The following is a 23,804-nucleotide window of genomic DNA, read 5'->3' as shown; positions in this document are numbered from 1 at the left end:
TGTTGCATTAGACAATTCTTTTTGTTGGATTTTCTTTGTATATTTTTCAGGTCACCTTTCCGGTGGGAATTACAGTAAAAAAAAAAAAAAAAATTCCTTCTAGAACAAGACCACGAAGATCACGAAGAAGGTGCCCCAGATAGACTAATGATCCCATCTAACAAAGGGCTGTCACAGGGGGTCTATCCATCAACCTGCCTGTAATTAGCAGCTACTCCTTACTACTAATTGGTCCATTTGGCTAATAGGCGCTGTACATTACCGTTCCATTTTCAATAAAAGACATCACACGCTCAGCTGTAACGCCACTTTCTTAGGAGGATACATTCATTTCTAGTATGTAGAAGTTTGGACATTGTTGTGAATGCATATATTTGCCATTACCATTACATTAATAATACGGCTCAATACAGCTCTGCTTCTCCTGCTGCTCTTTATGAAATGGAAAAGTCTTAATTAAAGGCAGCAGTCTAGTGTGTATTACCAGCTATGTCTAAAATCTTGGTGCTTATTGTTTCCATAAGATCACTTAAAGGGAGTCCAAAACATGCATGCCACACAAAATATTATCCGTGAAGAGATGTGTAACCGTACTTAGTTGTTAGTAGCAGCAGGACTGTGGAAAATGTATTTATATTCCAGGAATGTTGCATGTCCTCACACTGCTGTGTTCTGTGCTCCCTGCTCAAATCAATCCCTGTCCCCAATGGGGCTCACAATCTAATCAACCTACCAGTATGTTTTGGAGTGTGGGAGGAAACCAGGAGACCCAGAAGAAACCGACGCAAACATAGAGAGAACATACAAACTCTTTACAGATGTTGACCCTGGGACTTGAACCCAGATCCCCAAGGCTGTAGTGCTAACCACTAAGCCACCATGCTGCATTTAACTGCTTCTCAGCCCCTCCTCCTCCAATCTTAGTGGCTGCTTTAGTATTCAACCATCAGCCGCTAACAGCTTTTACTCAGAGTAGAACACAAGGAGGATTTGTGGAGCTGTGTAATGTAATCTCACAGCACAGCAGTTTTGGGACCTCCTCTACTTGGAGAATTAACATTCATGGAATATAAATATAAATTTCACAGTCCTGCTGCTACTAACAACATAAAAGCATTATTAAATGGATTTTCCAAAAATTCTTGAAAACCTTATAGACTCAGGGCAGGGGTGGCATACTGACTTTACTTCTATTTTTTGGCCCTTCACCTGGTCATAAGTTCCAAAGGATATCTAGTCCTGCCAATAAGTGGCCTCTTTGGACCTTGTAACATGGTAAGAGGAGGTATTGTGGTCTTCAGATGCCCTTCATTGGCTGAAGAAGGTCTCATGACCCCCCCCCCCCCCGGCTGAAAACTATTAACTTTCAAATACATGAGGTCTACTTGTCCTACTAGTATTGGATTTCTTATTATCCTACCCCCTGTGTGGTTCCACAGATGTATTTTGCCTCTGTCAAGGTTGCTTATCTAAATGTGGCTTTTTTTTAACAATTTGTGGTGGGAAGTCTTAGTAACTCTTACCTTCGCTGGTAACCACTGCAAGGAGTTATGGTCTTTGTTGCAGATTAAAGTCCTTAGAATTGAACTAGATCTAGCAAGTGGAACAACAGGGTCTATCGGTCAGAGTCGATCTGATTCGGTTATAGCGAAAATCTGCAACACAACTATCTCAGATCCATCAAATTCGCCATTCACTTGCTTCTAGCAGTTTCTTTTGTCCTCTAAAGTTTCTTTGTAAGTTTTAAAAACCAAAGCCATTAGGGATGAAGAGAAAAAGATTGGGACAATATTTCAATCTGCGGTGTGTAGCAATATTGACAACCTGAGATTAATTGGAAGAAAATTAACTCCGGTATCATTTATTCGCCCTGGATACAGCTGTACATTAGATGGATGTAGACATTTTGCGAAATTTATGATCGTGCCATTATATGTACATTAAGAGGAATTATACGCTTGTAAAAGCCGGCTTTGGTTAAATTAAGGACCTGTGTGAAATTGTGCTAAGGTGGAAGATGTGATGGGTTATATTTTATAATAACAAAACCTTAAGCCTAGAGACACAGGGTATCGATTACGGCTCAGGAGTAATCACTTTCCTCTGAATGGAAAACAGATCTCGTAAAATAGACGTCTGTAGGGTCCATTGTGATTACTGGAGAATGGAGGGCGATATGATGATCTGCGCACTGACTGTCAAGTCCACCTACTGATATGTACCATCAGTTAGTCATCGATGGTGACCCTAATGGGCTTGATCACATATGCTGCTCCAGTCCCACATGTTTTGAGAGAAATGGGGACGGTCCGTGTGTGATTGACACTCTCTTAGCTTCTTTAATTTTTTTTTTTAGAGATCAAAGTCTGACATTCCCATGGAAAGGAATGTTATCATAGTCATATATTCAGAGTAACTTTCAGTCCTCCATTCTCCAAATCACCAGGTTCCCAATGGCCAGACTCTTAGCGATCTGAAGCTTGTCTTCTATGATAGTTTCTTTCCATGGACATTCCAAGCAACTGACTATCAAGTCCACCTGCTTATTTATACCATCAGCTAGTCATCAATGGTGACCCTGATGGCCTTGATCACAAATGCTGCTCAAGTCCCACATGTTTTGGGAGAACTGTGGACTGTCCATGCGTGATGGACACTCTCTTAGCTTCTTTAATTTTTTTTGAGAGATCAAAGTCTGATAGTCCCATGGAAGGGAATGCCATGATAGTCATATATTCACAGAGTTACTTTCAGTCCTCCATTCTCAAAATCACTGTCTTCTACCGTATGATAGTTTCTTTCCATGGACATTCCAATCATCTGACTGTCAAGTCCACCTACTGATATGTACCATCAGCTAGTCATCAATGGTGACCCTAATGAGATTGATCACATATACTGCTTCAATCACGTATGTTTTGGGAGAACTTGGGACTGTCCAGGCGTGATTGACACTCTCTTAGCTTCTTTAATTTTTTTTGAGAGATCAAAGTCCGACAGTCCTATGGAAGGGAATGTAATGATAGTCATATATTCACAGAGTTACTTTCAGTCCTCAATTCTCCAAATCACCAGGATCCCAATGGCCAGACTCTTAGCAATCTGAAGCTTGTCTTCTACCGTATGATAGTTTCGTTCCATGGACATTCCAAGCAACTGACTGTCAAGTCCACCTACTGATATGTATCATCAGCTAGTCATCAATGGTGACCTAATGGGATTGATCACATATACTACTTCAATCACGCATGTTTTGGGAGAACTTGGGACTGTCCATGCGTGATAGACACTCTCTTAAGTTCTTTAATTTTTTTTTGAGAGATCAAAGTCCAACAGTCCCATGGAAAGGAGTGTAGTGATAGCCATTTATTCTCAGAGTAACTTTCAGTCCTCCATTCTCCAACTCACCAGGTTCCCAATGGTCAACCTCCTAGCGATCTGAAGCTTGTCTTCTATGATAGGTTCTTTCCATGGACATTCCATTTAAGGTCTAGACTATTTTAGGAAGTTCTGGGGGCTCACTTGACCTGTTTCATGCAAAGACTCTTCTCCGTGTCGGAGGAGGCCGATCATTGGATGAAGCTCATCCTCCCCTCCTGCGAGAAATATGGTCAATTCTGGTTGGGCACAAAGCCTGAAACAAGAAGTAATGGAGCCACACAGGAACCAGAGGGGGGTAAGTACATATTATTTTTTTGCTTACCTGAACCCTAACCTTCTGGGGTTATATAGATTAATGCAGAACCCCTCTAACCCCTGTAGAACCCAGTACAGTCTACGGCAAATGGGAAGGAAGAGAGTCAACATCTTGGGAAAAAATGAATAAGGTTATGAATAAAGACCTCATCTGAATGGTCCGAAACGCGTAACGATTTTTCTTCTATCAGTGATCACTTTTTAACCATGATTTTGAAATAAAGTTTGTTTTTTTACTTTTTCGCCTGTTGCCGATGATACTTTTTCCATTTCTTCCCATTTCCCCATTGGTCCCGGGGACCGGACCAGGTTCATCATCGTTGCACGGCCTTTCACACTTCTGAGCTGCAGACCAGGTGAGCTGACACTCTTCCTTTTTTGTTTTTTGTTATCAGAGTCAACATCTTGCATGTCTTCTTCTCCAACAGAATCAAGGGCTTTCGACCACTGTGGGGAGACTATAGTAATTATATAGAAAACTATAGTTCTATAGTTGTATAGAAAACTATAGTTTTCCTACACAAACTATAGTTTGTGTAGGAAAATCTCCCCTGGCTTTGTTTCTCTGGCCTTCATCTTTGCAGGTCTTTGCCACCATATCTAAGAATGGCCATGCTCTTGCCAGAGTCCTTTAACTTCCTTGTCCATATCCAATGAGTCTGCTTTGAGGAGCACAAATACTAACCAAAAAAATTCTAACAAAAAGCTTTACTTTCATCCCAGATTTTCGCAGTTGAGCAAACAATGGCAGTTGTTATTTTTAATAAAGATGAATGGGAATTACAGGACGCCTCAGTCGCCGATAAATCCTTTAATCCCATCAACTCTTGAGGGCCGATCTGAATGACAGACGACCGGTGTTTCCAGTATTGAATTACTCGCTGTGTTTCCCGTGACACTCGACAAACTACCAACTAAAATCCCGGAGGTAGAATCCTGGCCGTGTAAAATGTTTTCTATATCTGGTGACACCTAAAATTGAGAACAAATATGTTTAGAAGACAGCTTGTTATAAACCTTCGGGAAGATGGAAAGAACCTATGAACAGTCTGTGACATGAGCACGGAGCTTACTGATATCCTGGATCCTTTCAGAATTTATGCAGAAGGTTTTTTAAATAATTAAGGAATATACAAATATGATATGTAGGGTGGGAAACGGAAAACTAGTGCTACCTTAAAGAGGACCGGTCACAACAATTTAGGACATTAACCCCTTCACGTTGCAGCTTTTTTTGTTCACTTTTCACTCTCCACCTTCAAAAATCTATAGTTTTTTTTTTTTCATTTTACCGTGTACAGAGCTGAGGGCTTATTTTCTGAGTAACAAATTTTACTTCTCAGTGACGTTATTTATTTTTCCATGATGTGTACTGGGAAGCTGGAAAAAAATTCCAAATGTGGTGAAATTTGACCAGAATACCCATTTGCGTCAATTTCTTTTGGGCTTAGTTCTTACGACTTTCACTGTGCGTTTCAAATGAAACGTCTACTGCATTCACACACATGTATGGGGAACGTATTTAAGGGTGACGTATGTGCGGCCGATATATGTCCCCGATACACTTCTATGGGCTCACGGCATGGTACGGGAGAGGTATGGTGCCGCACACGTGCGGGACCATACCGCTCCGTAGCCCGGGAAAAGATAGGACAAGTCCTATCTTTTCCCGTATTAAGGCGCCGTGGCCCATATGTTCCTATGGAGAGGGGCGGGGGTGAGCAGCGCTCACCTCCTCTTCCTCTCCCCGCGCGCTGCTGTGTGCCCGCGGTGCTACGGTGCGGCGGGCAACGGCAGTGTGCATGTAGCCTTATTCTTTGGTTCAGTAGGATCAAGGTTATACCAAATTTATATAGGTTTTATTGTGCTTTAATACAGTTTCAAAAATGACAAACAATGGGGCTTATTTACTAAGGGTCACGCTACTCACTTTCGTCGGACTGTCCGCCCGTTTCGGGATTTGCGCAGCTTTGATAGGTATTTAACAGGTGTCTACGTTGGGATTGTGTCGCAGTGGGGGTGTGGCAGTGAGGGAGCGTGCGGCCGTCGGACGATCCGACTGATTCGGATTGAGCGCGGGATTAAAGATTCAAATTGTGTTGCAAGCCATGCACTTAGATACACCGGGAAGAAGAAGCTGAACTCTGTCGGACCTGAGCGGGGAAGCGACACATGCAGGATATTGGGCGCACGATGTTAGTGAATCACGACAGAGTGTATTATTATCCGCAGACAATGCACTTTAGGTGAACTCAATCGGACGGGTAAGTAAATTTCCCCCAATGTGTGCAAAAAACCATTTTTTCATGACTCTTATAAATTTTTCATACTTTCGTGTACGGAGCTGTGTGCCATTTATTCGGGTGATGATATCACATTTTCATTCCTACCAATTGGAGGACTGTGCAACCTTTTGATGACTTTTTATAAAAATTTTTATGTGATGTAAAAATGGTGTAAAAGTCGCTTTTTGGACATCTGGGCACTATTTTCCGTTATGGGGTTCACCGCTGGGAATAACCATTTTTATATTTTTAAATGTTGGGCATTTTGGGACGCAGCGACACCTAACATGTTTGTGATTTTTTTACTATTTTTTTTTAGTTTTATATCAGTTCTAGAAAAAGTGGGGTGATTTGAATTTTTCGTTTTTTTTATTTTTATTTTTTAATTTTTTACCATTTTTTTAGACTATCCACAGTTTTTTACCTAGATGGTATGATAGTTCCTACCATTTACTGCTATGCTATTGCTGTATTGCAATATATGGCATTTTTACATATGATTCATTACAATGTGCCACTGGTGCACATACAGGCAGTCCCCTACTTAAGGACACCCGACTTACAGACAACCCATAGTTACAGACGGACCCCTCTGCCCACTGTGACCTCTGGTGAAGCTCTCTCGATGCTTTAAAATAGTCCCAGATTGCAATAATCAGCTTAAAATTGTCTGCAATGAAGCTTTATTGATAATTCTTGGTCAATTACAGCAAAAAAATTTGAAACTCCAATTGTCACTGGGGCAAAAAAAAAAAATTGTCGGGAACTACAATTATAAAGTATACAGTTTCGACTTACATACAAATTCAACTTAAGAACAAACCTACAGTCCCTATCTTGTATGTAACCCGGGGACTGCCTGTACTCACAATCGGGGCAAGCAAACCCCACCTCTGTATGATAAGGACTCACCCTTAGGCCCTGTTGAGATGTGGGGTCTTCTGGCCGTTAAAAAAAAATAAATCTTTACTCAGGCTTCAGGTCCAAAGAAAAGGCTTGCATTTATTTGCACAAAAATAAAATGTACAGAACAAAAATGCTGATAATTCAGGGGATAGATTGCAGCTACCTTGGAACAAGCAGCTCCCCTGTGGTCAGATCAGACACTCTGACCTAGAGACCATCCATGTACACACAGGTGTCATTAAATACCCAACTATTTCCCTTGAGTTTTAAAGGGATACACCCCTGGGTTGCACCTTTAACAACAAACATCACACAAAGATATATTTCTTACTTAATATACATAATGCCACAATACAATATAATACACAATATAAAAATAAAAGGGGAGTTTACAATATACACAAAGTAACCAAAGTTAGAAATGCAAACATAAACCACATGGCTTCAGCTCAGCATCACCTGGCAGTAATCAGATGCAGCTATATAACCCCAGCTCACCCTCTGCTCAGGTTTTGCACACACACAGGTAAGATCAGGTAATGCTGAGTGGTGGCTGCTGAACTGGTTTGTCTGGTGAAACAATAGTGGACAGAGACAAAGGTTTGCTGGCCAGCAGGAGGAGAAAAAGAAGAAAAGTTACAAACACACAGAGAAGACAAACAGTTCACCATTCACCCCTCAACATTCCTCCCTGCTTAAGTGGAAGCTTGCCCTTCCACAAAGTAGTTCTCTTGGACTTGGGTACCAAATCGGGATAAGTGATCGGCATTCTTATGCCGACTCCCTGGTTTGTACTGTACCAAGAACCGGTAAGGCTGTAAGCCCAAGTACCAACGTGTTAGACGAGCATTGTTACCCTTCATTGTATTCAACCAAAATAAAGGATGATGGTCAGAAATTAACACAAATTCTTTACCCAATAGATAATAACGTAGACTTTCTATGGCCCATTTTATGGCTAAACATTCCTTTTCTATTGTAGAATAGTTTAGTTCTCTGGGGAACAGTTTTCTGCTAATATACAGAATTGGATGTTCTTCTCCATCCTGCATTTGGCAGAGAACAGCCCCGATACCCCTTTCTGAGGCATCAACCTGGACTTGAAATGGCAGAGTAAAATTCGGGTTATTTAATACAGGTGCACTACACAATTTCTCTTTTAAAGTATTAAATGCTTTTTCACACTCAGGTGTCCATTCCACAAGGTTCTTTTTTGTTTTCTTTGTAAGATCACTTAAAGGGGCGGCTAAATCAGAAAAATTTGGAATAAATCGGCGGTAATAGCCAGCCAGCCCTAAAAATGACCTCACTTCCTTCTTTGTTTTTGGAGTTGGGGCATCCTTTACAGCTGTAATTTTTGAAATTTCTGGTTTAATTTTCCCACCACCTACAATGTATCCAAGATAAGAGGTTTCTTTCTGAGCTATGGTACATTTTGTTGGATTGATTGTAAGTCCAGCTTTAGCCAAGGCTGAGATGACATTTTCCAGATGCAAAAGATGAGACTTCCAATCAGAACTAAAGACAATGACATCATCAAGGTAAGCGGCACAGTATGAGGAGTGTGGTCTGATTACTGTATCCATTAGCCTTTGGAATGTAGCAGGGGCATTATGGAGGCCAAATGGCATACAGGTAAACTGAAACAAGCCCTGTGGGGTGGCAAAAGCTGTTTTTTCACGGGAATTACCTTCAAGTGGTATCTGCCAATAGCCCTTAGTCAGATCAAATGTAGATATATACTGGGCTTTTCCCAAGCTACTTATTAGGTCATCAATATGGGGCATAGGGTAGCTGTCAAATTTTGAGATCTGATTGAGTTTTCTAAAATCAATACAGAATCTAATGTCCCCATTTTTCTTGGGTACAACAACAATGGGGGAGCACCAAGGACTGCAGGATGGTTCAATGACCCCTAATTTTAGCATGTTTTGAACTTCCATGTCCATCACAGGCTTCAGTTTTTCAGGCACCCTGTAGGGTTTCTGACGTATTGGTTTGGCATCACCAGTGTCAATCACATGTTGGACTAACTTGGTGTGACCTGGTGTAGAGACAAAGGTGTGTTCATGCTTCTGCAACAAATGGTCTAAGTCTTTATTCTGGTCATCAGAAAGTTCACTTCCCCTCTGAATATCAGAGACATGAGAACTAACGGGGGACAGAATAGAATAAGCCTGATCAAGAAGATTTGGATGACATTCTGAAAGAATTGTACAGGCCACATTTGGTCTATCAACCCATTTTTTAAGTAGATTGGCATGGAAGATTTTCTTTTCCTGAACCCTGCCAGGCATAAAAATCTCATAATCTACTGGACCAGTTTGACGCAAGACATCAAAGGGTCCCTGCCACTTTGCTAGCAATTTGTTATCAGATGTTGGCAGTAACAGTAGAACCTTATCCCCGGGTATAAAACATTTATCTTTAGCATTTTTATCATACCATTGTTTCATGTGGGATTGTGCATCTGTAACATTGACCTTCACAAACTCTGCTAACTCGGCAAGTTTGTCCCTCATTGAGATGACATACTCCACTAAGGTTTTTTGGTCTGGGCTAGGGTTTTCCCAGTGTTCTTTGATCACATCCAGTGGTCCCCTTGGTCTTCTACCATAGAGTAACTCAAAGGGAGAAAAACCAGTGGATGCCTGTGGAACCTCTCTATAGGCAAACAAAACATATGGGAGCAACTGATCCCATTGTTTTGGATATTGTTCCACAAACTTGCAAAGCATTCTTTTAAGCGTCTGGTTGAAGCGCTCCACCAAGCCATCTGTTTGTGGATGATAGGGAGCAGTTCTTACTGCCTGGATTCCTAAAAGCTGATGGATTTGCTTCATTAAGTTGGACTGAAAATTTGAACCTTGGTCTGTTAGAATTGTGTGAGGAATACCCATCTGACTGAAAAACTTCATCAGTTCCTCTGCAATTCTTTTTGTGGTGATAGTTCTTAAGGGAATAGCCTCTGGATAGCGGGTCATGTAATCACTTATAACTAAAATATATTGGTTACCTTTTTTACTTTTTTCAAGAGGACCAACTATATCCAGAGCTATTCTTTCAAAGGGAGTATCAACCACAGGTACAGGGATCAGCTTACATTTTTTGTTACCTGGGGAAACAAACTGACATTCAGGACAAGAGTCACAAAAACTGGCAACATCTGCATGTACTTTAGGCCAAAAGAATCGAGTTAGTATCCTTGACAGTGTTTTATTCCTACCCAGGTGTCCAGATAGCGGTATACTATGAGATACTTTCAGAATTGACTCCCTGTATTCAGAGGGAACCACAAGTTGCCATACTTTTTCTTTTGTCTTTGGATGCTCACAAACCCTATACAAGAGGTCATTTTTTAAAGTGTACATAGGAAACTGTTTGGGTTCCCCTTCATTTTTAACCTGAGAAAATGCTGAAGCAAGGGTGCCATCTTGTTTTTGTTTAACGGACATATTTTCCCACTTTAGGGATCCTTTTTCTAAGAGAGAATGCGCAGACCGCCATTTCGCACGAGAAAGGCGCATTTCTCTCCTAGAAAGGTGACCTTTGCCACTACCATGGAAAACATCATCGTGCAATGGAAATATGTCACCCAGAGATTCTGCATCAGACACCTTTTTAACTTGAGACCTTGTGGTCACAGCAGAAGTTACACTGTCACTTTTAATCATGCTACAAAAACCAGGTAGGTCTTGGCCCAAAACCACAGGATATGGCAATTTTGGGACAATTCCCATTTCTAAAGACACTTCTACATCAGCTATTTGTATAGGTATCACAGTTTTAGGGTACATCTTTTTATCACCATGCACACAGGTTAGGAACAAATGACCTGTAGTATTAGCAGAGTCCACCAAGTCTGATCTTATCAGAGACTGCTGGCTCCCAGTATCAATCAGTGCAGTCACAGTCTGGGAGTTAACAGTAACAGGTTGTAAATAGTCTCTCACAAGTCCTACACAATTTGCTGCAGACCCTTTAACTTTTTTGCTAGCTATATTGGTACAGTCTTTAGCATAATGTCCAGTTTTACCACAGGCAAAGCAAGTAAGGTCTTTATGCTGACCTTTAGATTTTACAGTCTCATGTTTTGGCTTATCAGTGATAGTATTGAAAGAAGGTCTTACCACACTTGGCTTCTGGACCAGTCCTTTCCTTGCAAGCAGATAATTTTCAGCGAGTGTCACAGCTTGCTCACCACTATCAGGCTGATGTTCCTTTACCCATATTCGCATTGGTGTAGGAAGAACCTCCAGAAACTGTTCAAGGATGATGGTCTCCAACACCTGCTGGACAGTCTTGCCCTCTGGGGGAATCCACTTGGAACATAGTTCACTCAGCTGGGTGTAGGCCTCTCTAGGTCCATCTTTATCTTGGTAACTGTAGGTCCGGAATTTTTGGCGAAAGGTTTCTGTATGTATGTTGTATCGTCTTAAAATTGCAGTTTTGACTTTTTTATAATTTTCAGCGTCATCAGTCCTCATCTGGCTATATGCCTGCTGTGCTTTGCTGGTGAGGAATGGCACTAAATGAAGGACCCATTGATCTTCAGGCCACTTGTTTGCTTGAGCCACTCTTTCAAATACTTTTAGATATGACTCTATATCATCAGTCTCTGTTAGCTTGGTCAGCTTTAATTTTGTGGCAGGAGAAAGATTTTGCTGCATGGCTTGTAGTGCCTGGATAAACTGTTCATCTCTCCTTGCTCTTTCCACCTCTTGTTGCTTGATGTCAATTCTGCGTTGCTCCTCCTCCTTGTCTCGCCTCCATTGCTCTTTTTCACGGTAGAATTTTTCCTCCTCTTTTCTACGTTGATCACTTAACTCTTGGCGCTGGACCAACCATACAAGGAGTTCCTCCATGCTTTTTGGAGCAGTTGCACTCACTGGTGGATCAGTACCAGCTGCAGCGCCCTCCTCTGGAATCACAGGTTTGCATACCTCTGGCTGGGTGCTCTCCATCTCCAATACAGGAACTGCTTTTGCCTTTTGGCGAGATCCTTCTACCAGTTTGGGACGTGCAGATGCTTTAGCGCGCTGCGGTGGTCTAGCAGACTGCGTCGTTATAAACCTCCTGGTACGTCCTGCCATCAGCTGAGTAGTAAACTGTACTTAGTCCAGTACAAACAGCCATCCCACTGCTGCCACCATATGTTGAGATGTGGGGTCTTCTGGCCGTTAAAAAAAAATAAATCTTTACTCAGGCTTCAGGTCCAAAGAAAAGGCTTGCATTTATTTGCACAAAAATAAAATGTACAGAACAAAAATGCTGATAATTCAGGGGATAGATTGCAGCTACCTTGGAACAAGCAGCTCCCCTGTGGTCAGATCAGACACTCTGACCTAGAGACCATCCATGTACACACAGGTGTCATTAAATACCCAACTATTTCCCTTGAGTTTTAAAGGGATACACCCCTGGGTTGCACCTTTAACAACAAACATCACACAAAGATATATTTCTTACTTAATATACATAATGCCACAATACAATATAATACACAATATAAAAATAAAAGGGGAGTTTACAATATACACAAAGTAACCAAAGTTAGAAATGCAAACATAAACCACATGGCTTCAGCTCAGCATCACCTGGCAGTAATCAGATGCAGCTATATAACCCCAGCTCACCCTCTGCTCAGGTTTTGCACACACACAGGTAAGATCAGGTAATGCTGAGTGGTGGCTGCTGAACTGGTTTGTCTGGTGAAACAATAGTGGACAGAGACAAAGGTTTGCTGGCCAGCAGGAGGAGAAAAAGAAGAAAAGTTACAAACACACAGAGAAGACAAACAGTTCACCATTCACCCCTCAACAGGCCCCTTCCACACTAGCGAGTGTGATGCGATGAACTCGCATCACACTCGCAACGCAAGCTGCCGGGAACGCACGGCCCGAACGCTGCACCGCGGGAGTGAACTCAGCATGTCAGTTCACTCCCGCGGTGCAGCGTTCGGGCCGTGCGTTCCCGGCAGCTTGCGTTGCGAGTGTGATGCGAGTTCATCGCATCACACTCGCTAGTGTGGAAGGGGCCTTAGTAGATCTGCGCCATACATGTAAAGTCCAAGTACTGGGGAGGCATGAGGAGCACTAGAGATGGGCCAAATTCACCTCATGAGAACAATCTTTAGGTAACTTTGAAGGTTTTTTTTATAGTGTCCATGGAGGGACTTGCTAAGCGGAGATTTGGGACACTTAGCCACTGGTCCATACAGACCTTTAGGTGGTTAAGTGCCCTAAATATACATATCATAAGTCATAGAATGATTCCAAAGAATTGCATCACAATATAAGCCAGCACCAGCATACAAAATGGGTGCTTGTAGTTATTGCTTAGACACTAGATAGTTATCTAGACAAGGCTGCCAGGTCTTAGAGAACAATCCCTCCTTATCATTCACTGTACAATAACGGGTGATCATTCATCATGATCCATATGGGTTTGGAATGTACAAGTTCAAGTGGAGTCGTGGCTTTCTTCCAAGACGTGGCGATGGCAATCTTGGGTGACAGAAAGAAAAAGGGCACAAACCTGTGAGAGAGGGTGTCAACCCGGGAATCTTTTTGATTGGCTCGTAGAAAGGGAGGTTAACCACAGTTATGGATTACAACACATGATATATGCTCCTCCAGAAGTGGCATACTTCAGAAGGTTCTGATGAAGACCTGAGGCTGTCATCGCAGCCGCTCGCCGCTCGCCAATGATGTCACAGGGGTTGGCGATCTCAACAAAGATGGCAGTGCCCATGCGCTGCTGTCTTTTAAATGCAGCCGGCAGCGATCGAAGGGGTTAGTACTAGCAATCAGTGCTAGCAAACCCCACCTCTGTATGACGAGGGCTCGCCCTTAGTAGCTCAGAGCGTAAGGAGGTTAAACCACCCACAAGTCCTTATGTACCAGTCGTTTAGAGTACTAAATCTCTTTTTAGCAATTCCCTCTATGCCTGCTAGTAAAATAAAAAATGTACCTTGTTCTGATGTACCCTGCGCCTGTGCAGTCCCGCATTGTAGCCAGTGTACTACACCCCAGCTTCACTGCGCATGCAGTGGTGTATTGTTCCGGCTTCATTAAAGTACTGAGGAGGCATGGGGAGCACTAGAGATGGGTCCAATTCGCTTCATCAGACTAATATCTAAGTAACTATAAAGGTTTTTTTTATAGTGTCCATGGAGGAACTTGCTAAAGGGCGATTTAGGAAACAAAACCATTGGTCTATAGTTTTTTTTTAAATATTTTAAAGGTGTGCAAAAAATGAAGCATATACATATCAAAAGTCATAGAATGATTCCAAAGAATGGCATCACAATATAAGGCAGCATAAATATACAAAATGGGTGAAGGACAAAGAATAGGTGCAGCGAGGGTGCTCCAGGTGGGGGGGGGGGGTAGAAGGGGCCTTATTGCTTAGACACTAGATAGTTATCTAGACAAGGCTGCCAGGTCTTAGAGAACAATCCCTTCTTATCGTTCACTGTACAATAACAGGTGATCATTCATCATGATCCACATGGGTTTGGAATGTACAAGTTCAAGTGGAATCGTGGCTTTCTTCCAAGAGGTGGCGATGGCAATCTTGGGTGACAGAAAGAAAAAGCACACAACAAACCTGTGAGAGAGGGTGTCAACCCGGGAATCTTTTTGATTGGCTCGTAGAAAGGGAGGTTAACCACAGTTATGGAATACAACACATGATATATGCTCCTCCGGAAACGGCATACTTTTGGGTGGAGATCAGTGCCTTGGTTCTCAAAATGTCTAAAACACTGGGGGTCATTTACTAAGGGCCCGATTCGCGTTTTCCCGACGTGTTACCCGAATATTTCCGATTTGCGTTGATTTCCCCTGAATTGCCCCGGGATTTTGGTGCACGCGATCGGATTGTGGCGCATCGGTGCTGGCATGCACGCAATGGAAATTGGGGGGCGTGGCCGAACGAGAACCCGGCGGATTCGGAAAAACCGCCACATTTTTAAAAAAAATGCGTCGTGGAGCTTGCAATTACCTTCACTAGGAATAGGCCGGTGAACTTGAGTGTGTTCCGATGCTCTTCAGCGTCGGAGGAACTGCCTTAATGAATCCCGACCGGACCCGAATCCACCGCAGAGAAGGCGCCGCTGGATCGCGAATGGACTGGGTAAGTAAATCTGCTCCATTGTCATTGGTGAGTAGGAAAAGATTTACAATTCTAAAAGGTGCCATCAGAGAAATATTTTATAACTGGCCTCAGCCATAGACATTTTGGTAGAGACTCCAGCTGTATTTTCCTCCATATCCTTGCCGTAAGTTTTACCCAAATCTCCCTCCAATGCAAGCATGTTGAGTAAACAAAGGACAGGGGGTCACAGACAAAGTGACGGGTTTGGTTGCATCAAAGACATTCAGTGTCAGTGCAATTAAATCTCATGACCTCAAACATGGTGTCACAAAAGTTACCAATACAATTTAAACCTTAAACCCAGTATAGAACACTTGTGGCTGCATTCTAGATCAATCTAGAACTACCAATGATGCTAGCCATAGAGGTGGAGGTGGTATAATCCACGTTTGAGGTGGCCCCATGACGTCAATGAAAAAGAAAGAAGTGGGTGGCCCCAAGGGGATTATAGGGCAGGCTTCAATAATTACCCACTGCTTATCATGGAAAACAATAGGCGGGGCAAGCCGTATACTAGTATTTGGATATGTCAGTAACTTGAAAGTTAGGAGCACATAAAATTGATGCTAGAACTCGGGTTCTCTTAGAACCCATACAAACGTATTAATATCTCTCTGGAGGTTATTAAGGCATGAGGAAGGAACATTAATAGAGACTGTCTGAAAACAGTACGACAGCTTTGGTAGGAGGGTCATTTCAATAATTTTATGGAATCATGGAGATGAAGGCCTGTAGCGCTTCCCTTCTAGGTGGTTGGCCAGCAAAGGGAGACTTATAATAGAGAATTAAAGTGCTGCCCACCCAGCCCTTCTCCATAGAGGAATATTGCGCATGGCACCGTATGGCAAGAAAAGATAGGACATGTCCTATCTTTTCACGGGGGTTCGGACAGCACCATCGCACCCATTGCCGTCAATGGGGGGTGTATATTGGCCGTACATACGTCGGCCGTATATACGTCCCCCATACGGCAGTGTGAATGTAGCCTAAGAGAGAGCCATACACTCTAAAATTGGGTCATGATCAGAAACAGCAAGGTGATGCCCTACTAGGTAGAGAGGGTATTGTATCTAGTGACTTACTAACAACAGGAAAGGCAACGACCAAGAACCTCTCCCTGTTTGCGCGGGTTTTGTCATGGGTGCCCCTGCGATCCATGTCTCGGATTGCGGGCACACCCATGCCCCTCTCCGTTGTGGCACTGCCTCAGTCCCCAGCCCGCTCTTACCTCTCCCCGATCCTGCGGCTAGGCCGCGTGTGCGGCCCCACTCTAGGCCAGCATCCCGCTGATTGGCGCTGGCACTCCCGGTTTCCTTATGGGCTGGCTGTTTCCAGGATTCCCTGCTGGATCTTAGTATGGCGGGCATACATCTGCGCCAGGGAGAGGAGGAGGGGGAGAACGTCCCTCACCCCGCCCCTCTCCATAGCTTAACATAGAGCCCAGCGCCGTATTTTGTCGAATGTCCAATCTTTCTACGTGCTACTGAACGGTTGGGTGCCGCATGTGTGCTGCACTGTACCGCTCCCGTACTGCACCGTGAGGCCATTGGCCGTATATACACCCCCCATTTTCTTCGTGTGAATGTAGCCTAAGAAAGAGCCATAGACTCTAAAATTGGGTCATGATCAGAAACAGACCTTCACGCTTTGCGCCAGGCTCTGGTGAAGACCAGGTGCCACTTAGACTCCGGTCCCAGGTGTCGGCTAGTACAATCTCCCACGGTGGTCCAGGGGGTCCACTTACCCCGAACCCTGCCAGGTTTCCTCCGGGTCCTCTGGTTTCCTCCCACACTCCAAAACATACTGGTAGGTTGATTAGATTGTGAGCCAGGGATCAGGGACTGAGGTGACAAGCTCTGTACAGCGCTGCGTAATCTGTGTGCACTATAGAAATAAAGAAATTATTATTATTAACCTGTATCTGGAAGGTAAAGGTAACATAGTACTGAAGTCCTGTTCTGCGAAAGTAAGCTGGTGAGAAGAAGGTTTATCATTAAAGAAACTCAACAAAAGATCACTTGAGGGCAATACTGCTTCTGATGACCATCAATAGTTAGAACTTAACAGTAATGAATGGAGTTTTTCTCTTTAATGATATTTAGGACCTATCCATGGGTGGCTTAAAATGGGAGACCATCTGCAGCTCCCTGGACTGGCTGCCACATAGATAATGACATTGGCCTTCCAGCTTCTTTTTCTGTTATTTTTCCGGCACTAGAGGCAGATGATTTGTGGGGGCTCTAAGTCGAAGCCCCAACTTCTGATATTACTGACCTTGATCATCAATATCATTACGGTAGAATATATCTCAGGGGTGTAGGATATTCTGGCTGCAAAAATGCCACCAGGGCAAATGCTAAATCCCAGTTGTCTATTGTAGATAAATGGATAGATATGACTATACAGGGGGCCATGATCTGTCTGTACAATTTGTGGCCAGATCATGACCCCCACAGAATTCTATTACACCCGGTTCCGGTATGGGAGGAGGGCAGATTCACACTGAGATAGATAGATATGAGAAAGATCGATAGGAGAAAGATATGAGATAGATAGATAGATAGATAGATAGATAGATAGATAGATAGATATGAGATAGATAGATAGATATGAGATAGATAGATATGAGATAGATAGATAGATAGATAGATAGTGCAACGTTTCGGTGTGAGCACACACCTTTTCAAGCAGGATAGATAGATAGATAGATAGATAGATAGATAGATAGATAGATATGAGATAGATAGATAGATATGAGATAGATAGACAGATAGATAGATATGAGATAGAGAGATAGATATGAGATAGATAGATAGATAGATAGATATGAGATAGATAGATATGAGATAGATAGATAGATAGATAGATAGATAGATAGATAGATAGATAGATAGATAGATATGAGATAGATAGATAGACAGACAGACAGATAGATAGACAGATATGAGATAGGCAGGACTGCAACTCTCAGCAAGATGTAACCTACCAGAGCATACTGGGAGTTGTAGTTCTACAACAGCGGGAGAGTGGCCACAACTTCCATTTTATGCAATTTTTGACTATTAATGTATAGAGTGTATTACAACTTTCCTTTAGGGTCTATTCACACAGGACAGATTGTTTTCCATTATTGGAGATTGTTTCTGTAACACGTGTGCTGATTGTTTTTTTTTTTAATTGCAGCTTCATTAATTTCTGCAGCAAAACTGAAAAAATCTTTTAAACAGCCGCACAAGTCTTCTGCAGAGCGTTACTCCTCCTGACTGATCACATGACCATGACGTCACCAAAGGTCCTTTAACCCATGAGTCTCTGGCCTCTGCTGAGCGAATAGCTTTTCACTTCTTGTTTACGAAACTACAACTCCCATCAGCCCCCTGGGTGGTTCTGCTGATGATCTGGCTGTGGTGGTTGGAGCGTCACAAGAAGCCATGGAGGAGGAGGGGGTCAGTGCTGTGAATGGAGCATAGGTGACATTGTGTATGTATGGGTTACGTAACATTGTATATATCTGTGTTTCAGATTTGTGCTCTTCATATGTAATGCACTACGTAACTATATGCCCGAAATGTAAAGCTGTGCTATATATCATTGTATGCCATGCAATTATATACATTGCCCATAGGGTCCCGTGCATAACACACCTATACCATGGAGCCCCATTGTTCCGTATACCCCTAATCTGCTTCAAAAGGATAGGTAATGCTGATCAGTGGGATACTGCTAGAAATCCCACCAATTATCCAAGCAAGGGTCCACAATTCCCAGAGTATGCTCCATGCCACTCCATTCATATCCTAAAGCCTGCAGGAGCCACCAGAGACTGCTCTACCAATCACTTCATTCATTCTGGATATCAGGTCCCTCGTCCCCGTGATCATTGGGGGTCCCTGTACTTTAGACCACACCGATCCATGTATTATTGCTTATTTTGTGGAGAGGGAAGAGCATAAACATTTTGTACCATCTTAATTAGAAAAATTGACCCCAATATCATGTGCCTTTCATGTATCCAGATTGTCTCTACACTGTATAGATGGTGTATACCAGTGATGGCGAACCTTTTGGAGATAGAGTGCCCAAAAAACAACTAAAAGCCACTTTTATGTTGCAAAGTGCCAACATGACAATGTAAGCAGTGACTTATTGATGCCTGCTGTATCACAGGTTTCAATCGTATTGGTGTAGAGGAAGAGGAACAATCAGGGTTCCCAGAGTAAACGCTCCAACAATAATCTCTGTCCACATGTTCTTGTTCTTTCTGTAGCCCTGGCAGCTAAGGATGTTGCTTTAAAATGGTGCTGAGCAAGGCACGTCCTGGGCTGTATTGGACCGCAGGAGGAAGCCCTGAGTCCTGTCTGGCAAACTCTGTGCTGGGGTGATGGCCTGGGTGCCCACAGAAAGAGCTCCAAGTGCCACCTCTGGCACCCGTGCCATAGGTTCGCCACCACTGGTGCATAGCAACTCCAGGGCTTGTAAGTGTGGGGTGCATGGGGTCTAGAGGTCAAGGACCCACAGAGGTAGGGATATACACAAAACAAGCAAACCTGATTGGTAAAATGTTTCATCAAAGTACAAGCAGTTCATTCAACGGACCAGGATCTGATCCAATAGTTGAATCTTAATATGAAGCTATCTTGTGTGGGCTTTTGATGTAGAAAAAGTTTGTATAAATGGAGTTTTTGGCAACCCACTGTCCAAAAAGGGGATGTGGTATGGGCAGGGAAAAGAAGGATCCATCAGGCCATTTCCGAACTCTTGCTACAATCAACTCCAGTCCCCTTCTGTAGCAAGGCCGTGTACCTAATTTATGATAAGGCCTGCACCTCCACATATATTAGGCACAGGCTGTACTGGACTAAGGAGTGAGAAACGAAAGTCTTGATAAATGCCCGAGGTTGAGTTAATACCATAACCATATTTACCCATGTGAAACCGGTCTTACAACGACTTTTGTAAAATAAGGAAAGAAATAACACACAGCATCAGGATCAGACTACAAGGGGATTATTTGTAGTCTGTTGTTTTGGAGACAGGCGGGTCTTGCTACAAACTGTAGACAAATAACATTAGGTGTAATGGAAATTGTTTATAAACATCTATATATGCTATAATTTGCCTAATATCTCTAATAAAGCACTTAATTCTGCTCCTAAATTTTATTTTACCATTAACTTTTCAGAATGAAAATTTCCATTTGTGATAGACAATAGCCATGCTGAAAGCAGTAACTAATGCTGTGCTTAGATGCCACAATAGACCATGGAGAAACGTTCTCCTGTGCCAACAGATTATTGCCTCTAGATGTTACCAGGACACCAGGAAGTTCACCTCTTCAGATTCTGCATCAGATTCCCAAGAACGTGCAGTAGAAAACAAAACAACGGTGGACAACCTTTATAAATTTTCGGTGAACATTAAGAAGATTCGCCAGTTGAAAGGTTGGGTGCTCTATAAAGATGTGACCTATGTGGAGGAGACCGCTAATATCTTGAAGGAAATGGGAGCAAGTGATGTGACGGTGGCCAATATTCTAGAATCATGTCCAGAATCTTTTCTCCAGGAACCAACAGAAATAAAGACCCAAAAGTCCATCTGGAACTTAGTTTGCCCCAAGGACAGAGAACTAGTATCACTTATCGAGAAGTTTCCAGATTCCTTCTTCATTTGTAAAAGTCCCACCACCCAACGAGCCAATATCAAATACTTTCAAGATCTCGGACTTAACAATAAAATTGTCAGCCGTCTTCTAACAAGTGCACCACAAATCTTTTGTAATCAGGTTGAAAGCAATAAGAAGGTAGTCGATGCTCTGGAGGAAAATTACCTTAGTCTTGGAGGTAAAAGAGAGAACTTTAAGACCTGGATAATGAAGTTAATAAGTCAAGATCCATTTGTCCTCTTGAAAACCACCGAGACAATGAAGGAGAACCTGAAGTTTTTACGAGATTTAGGATTTCATGATGAGAAAGTATTGAAACTTCTGTCTAAACTTAAAGGGTTTATCTTTGATCTGAAAACAGACACCATGGAGAAGGGGGTTTTGTTCACCAAGTCAACATTTAGCTGCAACAATGAGGAGCTGAGAGACATCATAATGAAATGTCCTGCCCTTCTCTACTATTCAGTTCCTTTGCTGGAGGAACGTTTACAACTTCTCCTCCGGGAAGGGGCTTCTATAAATCAAGTGAAAGAATGTCCGAATGTTCTAGAACTTACCCCACAGATCGTACAATTTAGAGCGAGAAAGATCCAACAGTTGGGTCGGACAATACAGGACCAGAGTTTAGAGGTTTTGAACGGAACGAAAAAAGATTTTGAAGTCAGCTACGGAAAGTTACAAGTGAGAAAAGAGCGACCTATCTTCAATCCTGTTGCCCCGTTGCATGTAGATGAATGAAGAAAATGCTGTAGAAGGGATGATGGGCTGGGTTTGAAAATGGATTGGCTACCTCATTTAATGTAAAAAATATTTTTACCGATTGCAGTAAATTGGAATATTACCTCAGATATCCTTGTCTATTGCTGTGGTTGAGTAGGCACAATTTGGACTTCCCGTGTGTTGGTATTACTGTTTATAGAGAACGATCTTTGAAGAGGATTTTTCTAGGACCACCCATATTACTATCCTATGGATTGGTTGTTGGCACCCAATAGCTTTTATACACTACAGTACAACATTGCCCCCTCTGGCCATACTGCAGACCCAGCTCTCGTTTCCTTCTACTGAGTTCTACAGCTGCTGGAACCCCAGCGAATCTTTGTTCTTCTGGGCCTGACCATAGTGTAGCCGCTGATAAGTTTCAGTGATAGCGAACCTTTTAGAGATCGAGTGCCCAAAATGAGACCCAAAAAGCACTAGCTTTACCAAAGTGACAACACAGCAATTTAGGCAGTAACAAACTTATTGCTACCAGAATTTTTGAGCTCCAATCCGATCCTGTCTACACCTTTTCACTCTTTGGACAGGACCAAGCAGCACAGGATGGGTCACTTTAAAATAGGAGGGGCCTACTTGGACTGCCTGAGACTGCAGGAAGATGCCATGTCTGGCAAACTCTGTGGGAGACAGCCCGTGTGCCCACAGAGGAGCCTCTGAGTGCCAACTTTGGCACCAGTGCCATAGGTTCGCCACCACTGAGTTAAGTCATTAGGTCATACAGTTAGGTCATTAGTAGTATAGCGGACCAAAAAAAACCCTTTAATCCAGACATTTTAACCTATTTACAATTTGCTGCTCCAATTAAAAGAGCTGTGACTGATCAGGGCTTAACATGTTAATGATCTATCCATGGGATAGAGGATTAGATGTTTTGCACTAATGCATCAGAAGCCTTAGCTGCAGTACACCTAGACTACCACTATGCCGTGGAAAGAGCCGTCTGCTTATGACTTTGCCTTCTGTGTAATGTGCATTGCCAGTAGTAGATGATAATATGGGTAGTGTGGTCGGCCGCCCCAGGGCCCAGTCCATCCACCAAATTTGACACTGACCTTGACAGATTATGACAAGAGGGACCTCAAGACTCAAAATTGTCAAACACGTGTGATGGCTCTTTAAATTCATGCAAACAAGAGCACTTTAGGGTCCTTCATGCAAGGTTCTTAAACTACAGAACTGAAGGCAAAGAAAAGGCACCACACCTTTGAGAAGAAGCTTAATTCTAGTGCCATATGTAGATAGTAAATATCAGACAAGCAGACTTGTGGGAGGCCTACAATATTTATACAGCCCAGAAGTCTCTACTGATCTTATAGTAGTGACCTATTCTATAGATTAATTAGGAAATCTACCATCAAAATCCAGCATGATAAACCAGGCACACTTACTCATAGATCCAGGTATCCTCATTTATTTGTTATCCATGGCCTCCTTCCTTCTAAAAATTAACATTTGAAATTATGTTAAAGAGCCAGAAGGGCTCTAGGGGTGTTACCATAGCCCCTCCATACTCTGGCTTCACTTTCTCACCCTCCTCCCTCAGCACTTTCCCCTCCCTCTGCCTGATGTAATATCACTGCAGCAGAGGATGCTTCAGCAAACAGTGGGAGGGGGAAGAGGGAGGGGGAAGTGCTCCTGCAACATGGAGGGGCTCCAATAAATTTGAAATCCCTACTGCTATGTATGTAGAGATCTTATGTTGTTTACCTAGTGCAATCATTGGGAACTATCATTCCTAGGAACAGAAATTCTAGATAAATGTCCTGAGTTTGCATGTTGGTCTGGTGATGGATATATTGTTGCAGCACATTGCTCTGCACAAAGAGAGGGACTTGCTGACAACACATGCAAAGTGTATGGAAATGAGTGATTGGTCTACTAGTAAATCTAACACGGCAGCTTAGATACAGCAGCGAATTAGTTAGCTAATACCATGGTATATGGTGGATACCAGTCGTACATTGAGTGAGAAGTGATAGCAGTACAGTTCCATCCCGTGATGGTGATTGTAGTAGTGGAAATAGGAGTAAAATCTCCTATATAACTATTGCAACTCTATTTTTCTCCACATTCTCCCTTACAAGACTTTTATACAGAGATACATCTGCTTTTGACATTAAAAGGTTAATGATATTGTGATTTGGGAGTGGACATACACGGCAACATGTGCACCATAATTCTCAGTGTAGAGCAGTGATTTTCAACCAGTGTGCCGTGGCACATGGTCGGGTGTGCCGCGGGGAAAGTTCCCCAAACTGTGGTGCCCCCTGTGTTTTGTTTCTCGACAATGCGCAGCGATGTAAAATGAGAAATAC

At 42.8% G+C, this 23,804-nt stretch overlaps 1 protein-coding gene across 1 annotated transcript; it reads left to right on the top strand.

Moving 5' to 3' along the window:
* The first annotated feature begins 17,983 nt into the window (after positions 1-17,983).
* Positions 17,984-21,561, top strand: MTERF2 (mitochondrial transcription termination factor 2). The gene is made up of 2 exons (XM_072145443.1): positions 17,984-18,527; positions 20,230-21,561. Exon 2 carries the CDS (start codon positions 20,263-20,265, stop codon positions 21,445-21,447), a length of 1,185 nt encoding a protein of 394 aa, XP_072001544.1. The 5' UTR covers positions 17,984-18,527; positions 20,230-20,262; the 3' UTR covers positions 21,448-21,561.
* Positions 21,562-23,804: the final 2,243 nt, after the last annotated feature.

This window comes from Engystomops pustulosus, chromosome 4 (assembly GCF_040894005.1).
Source record: "Engystomops pustulosus chromosome 4, aEngPut4.maternal, whole genome shotgun sequence".
NCBI classification, from domain to species: domain Eukaryota; kingdom Metazoa; phylum Chordata; class Amphibia; order Anura; family Leptodactylidae; genus Engystomops; species Engystomops pustulosus.
This window is presented reverse-complemented; position numbering and strand designations above follow the sequence as displayed.

Excerpts from the sequence above, each read along its gene's own strand:
- MTERF2 (XM_072145443.1), top strand. The coding sequence starts at position 20,263 with ATGCTGAAAGCAGTAACTAATGCTGTGCTTAGATGCCACAATAGACCA.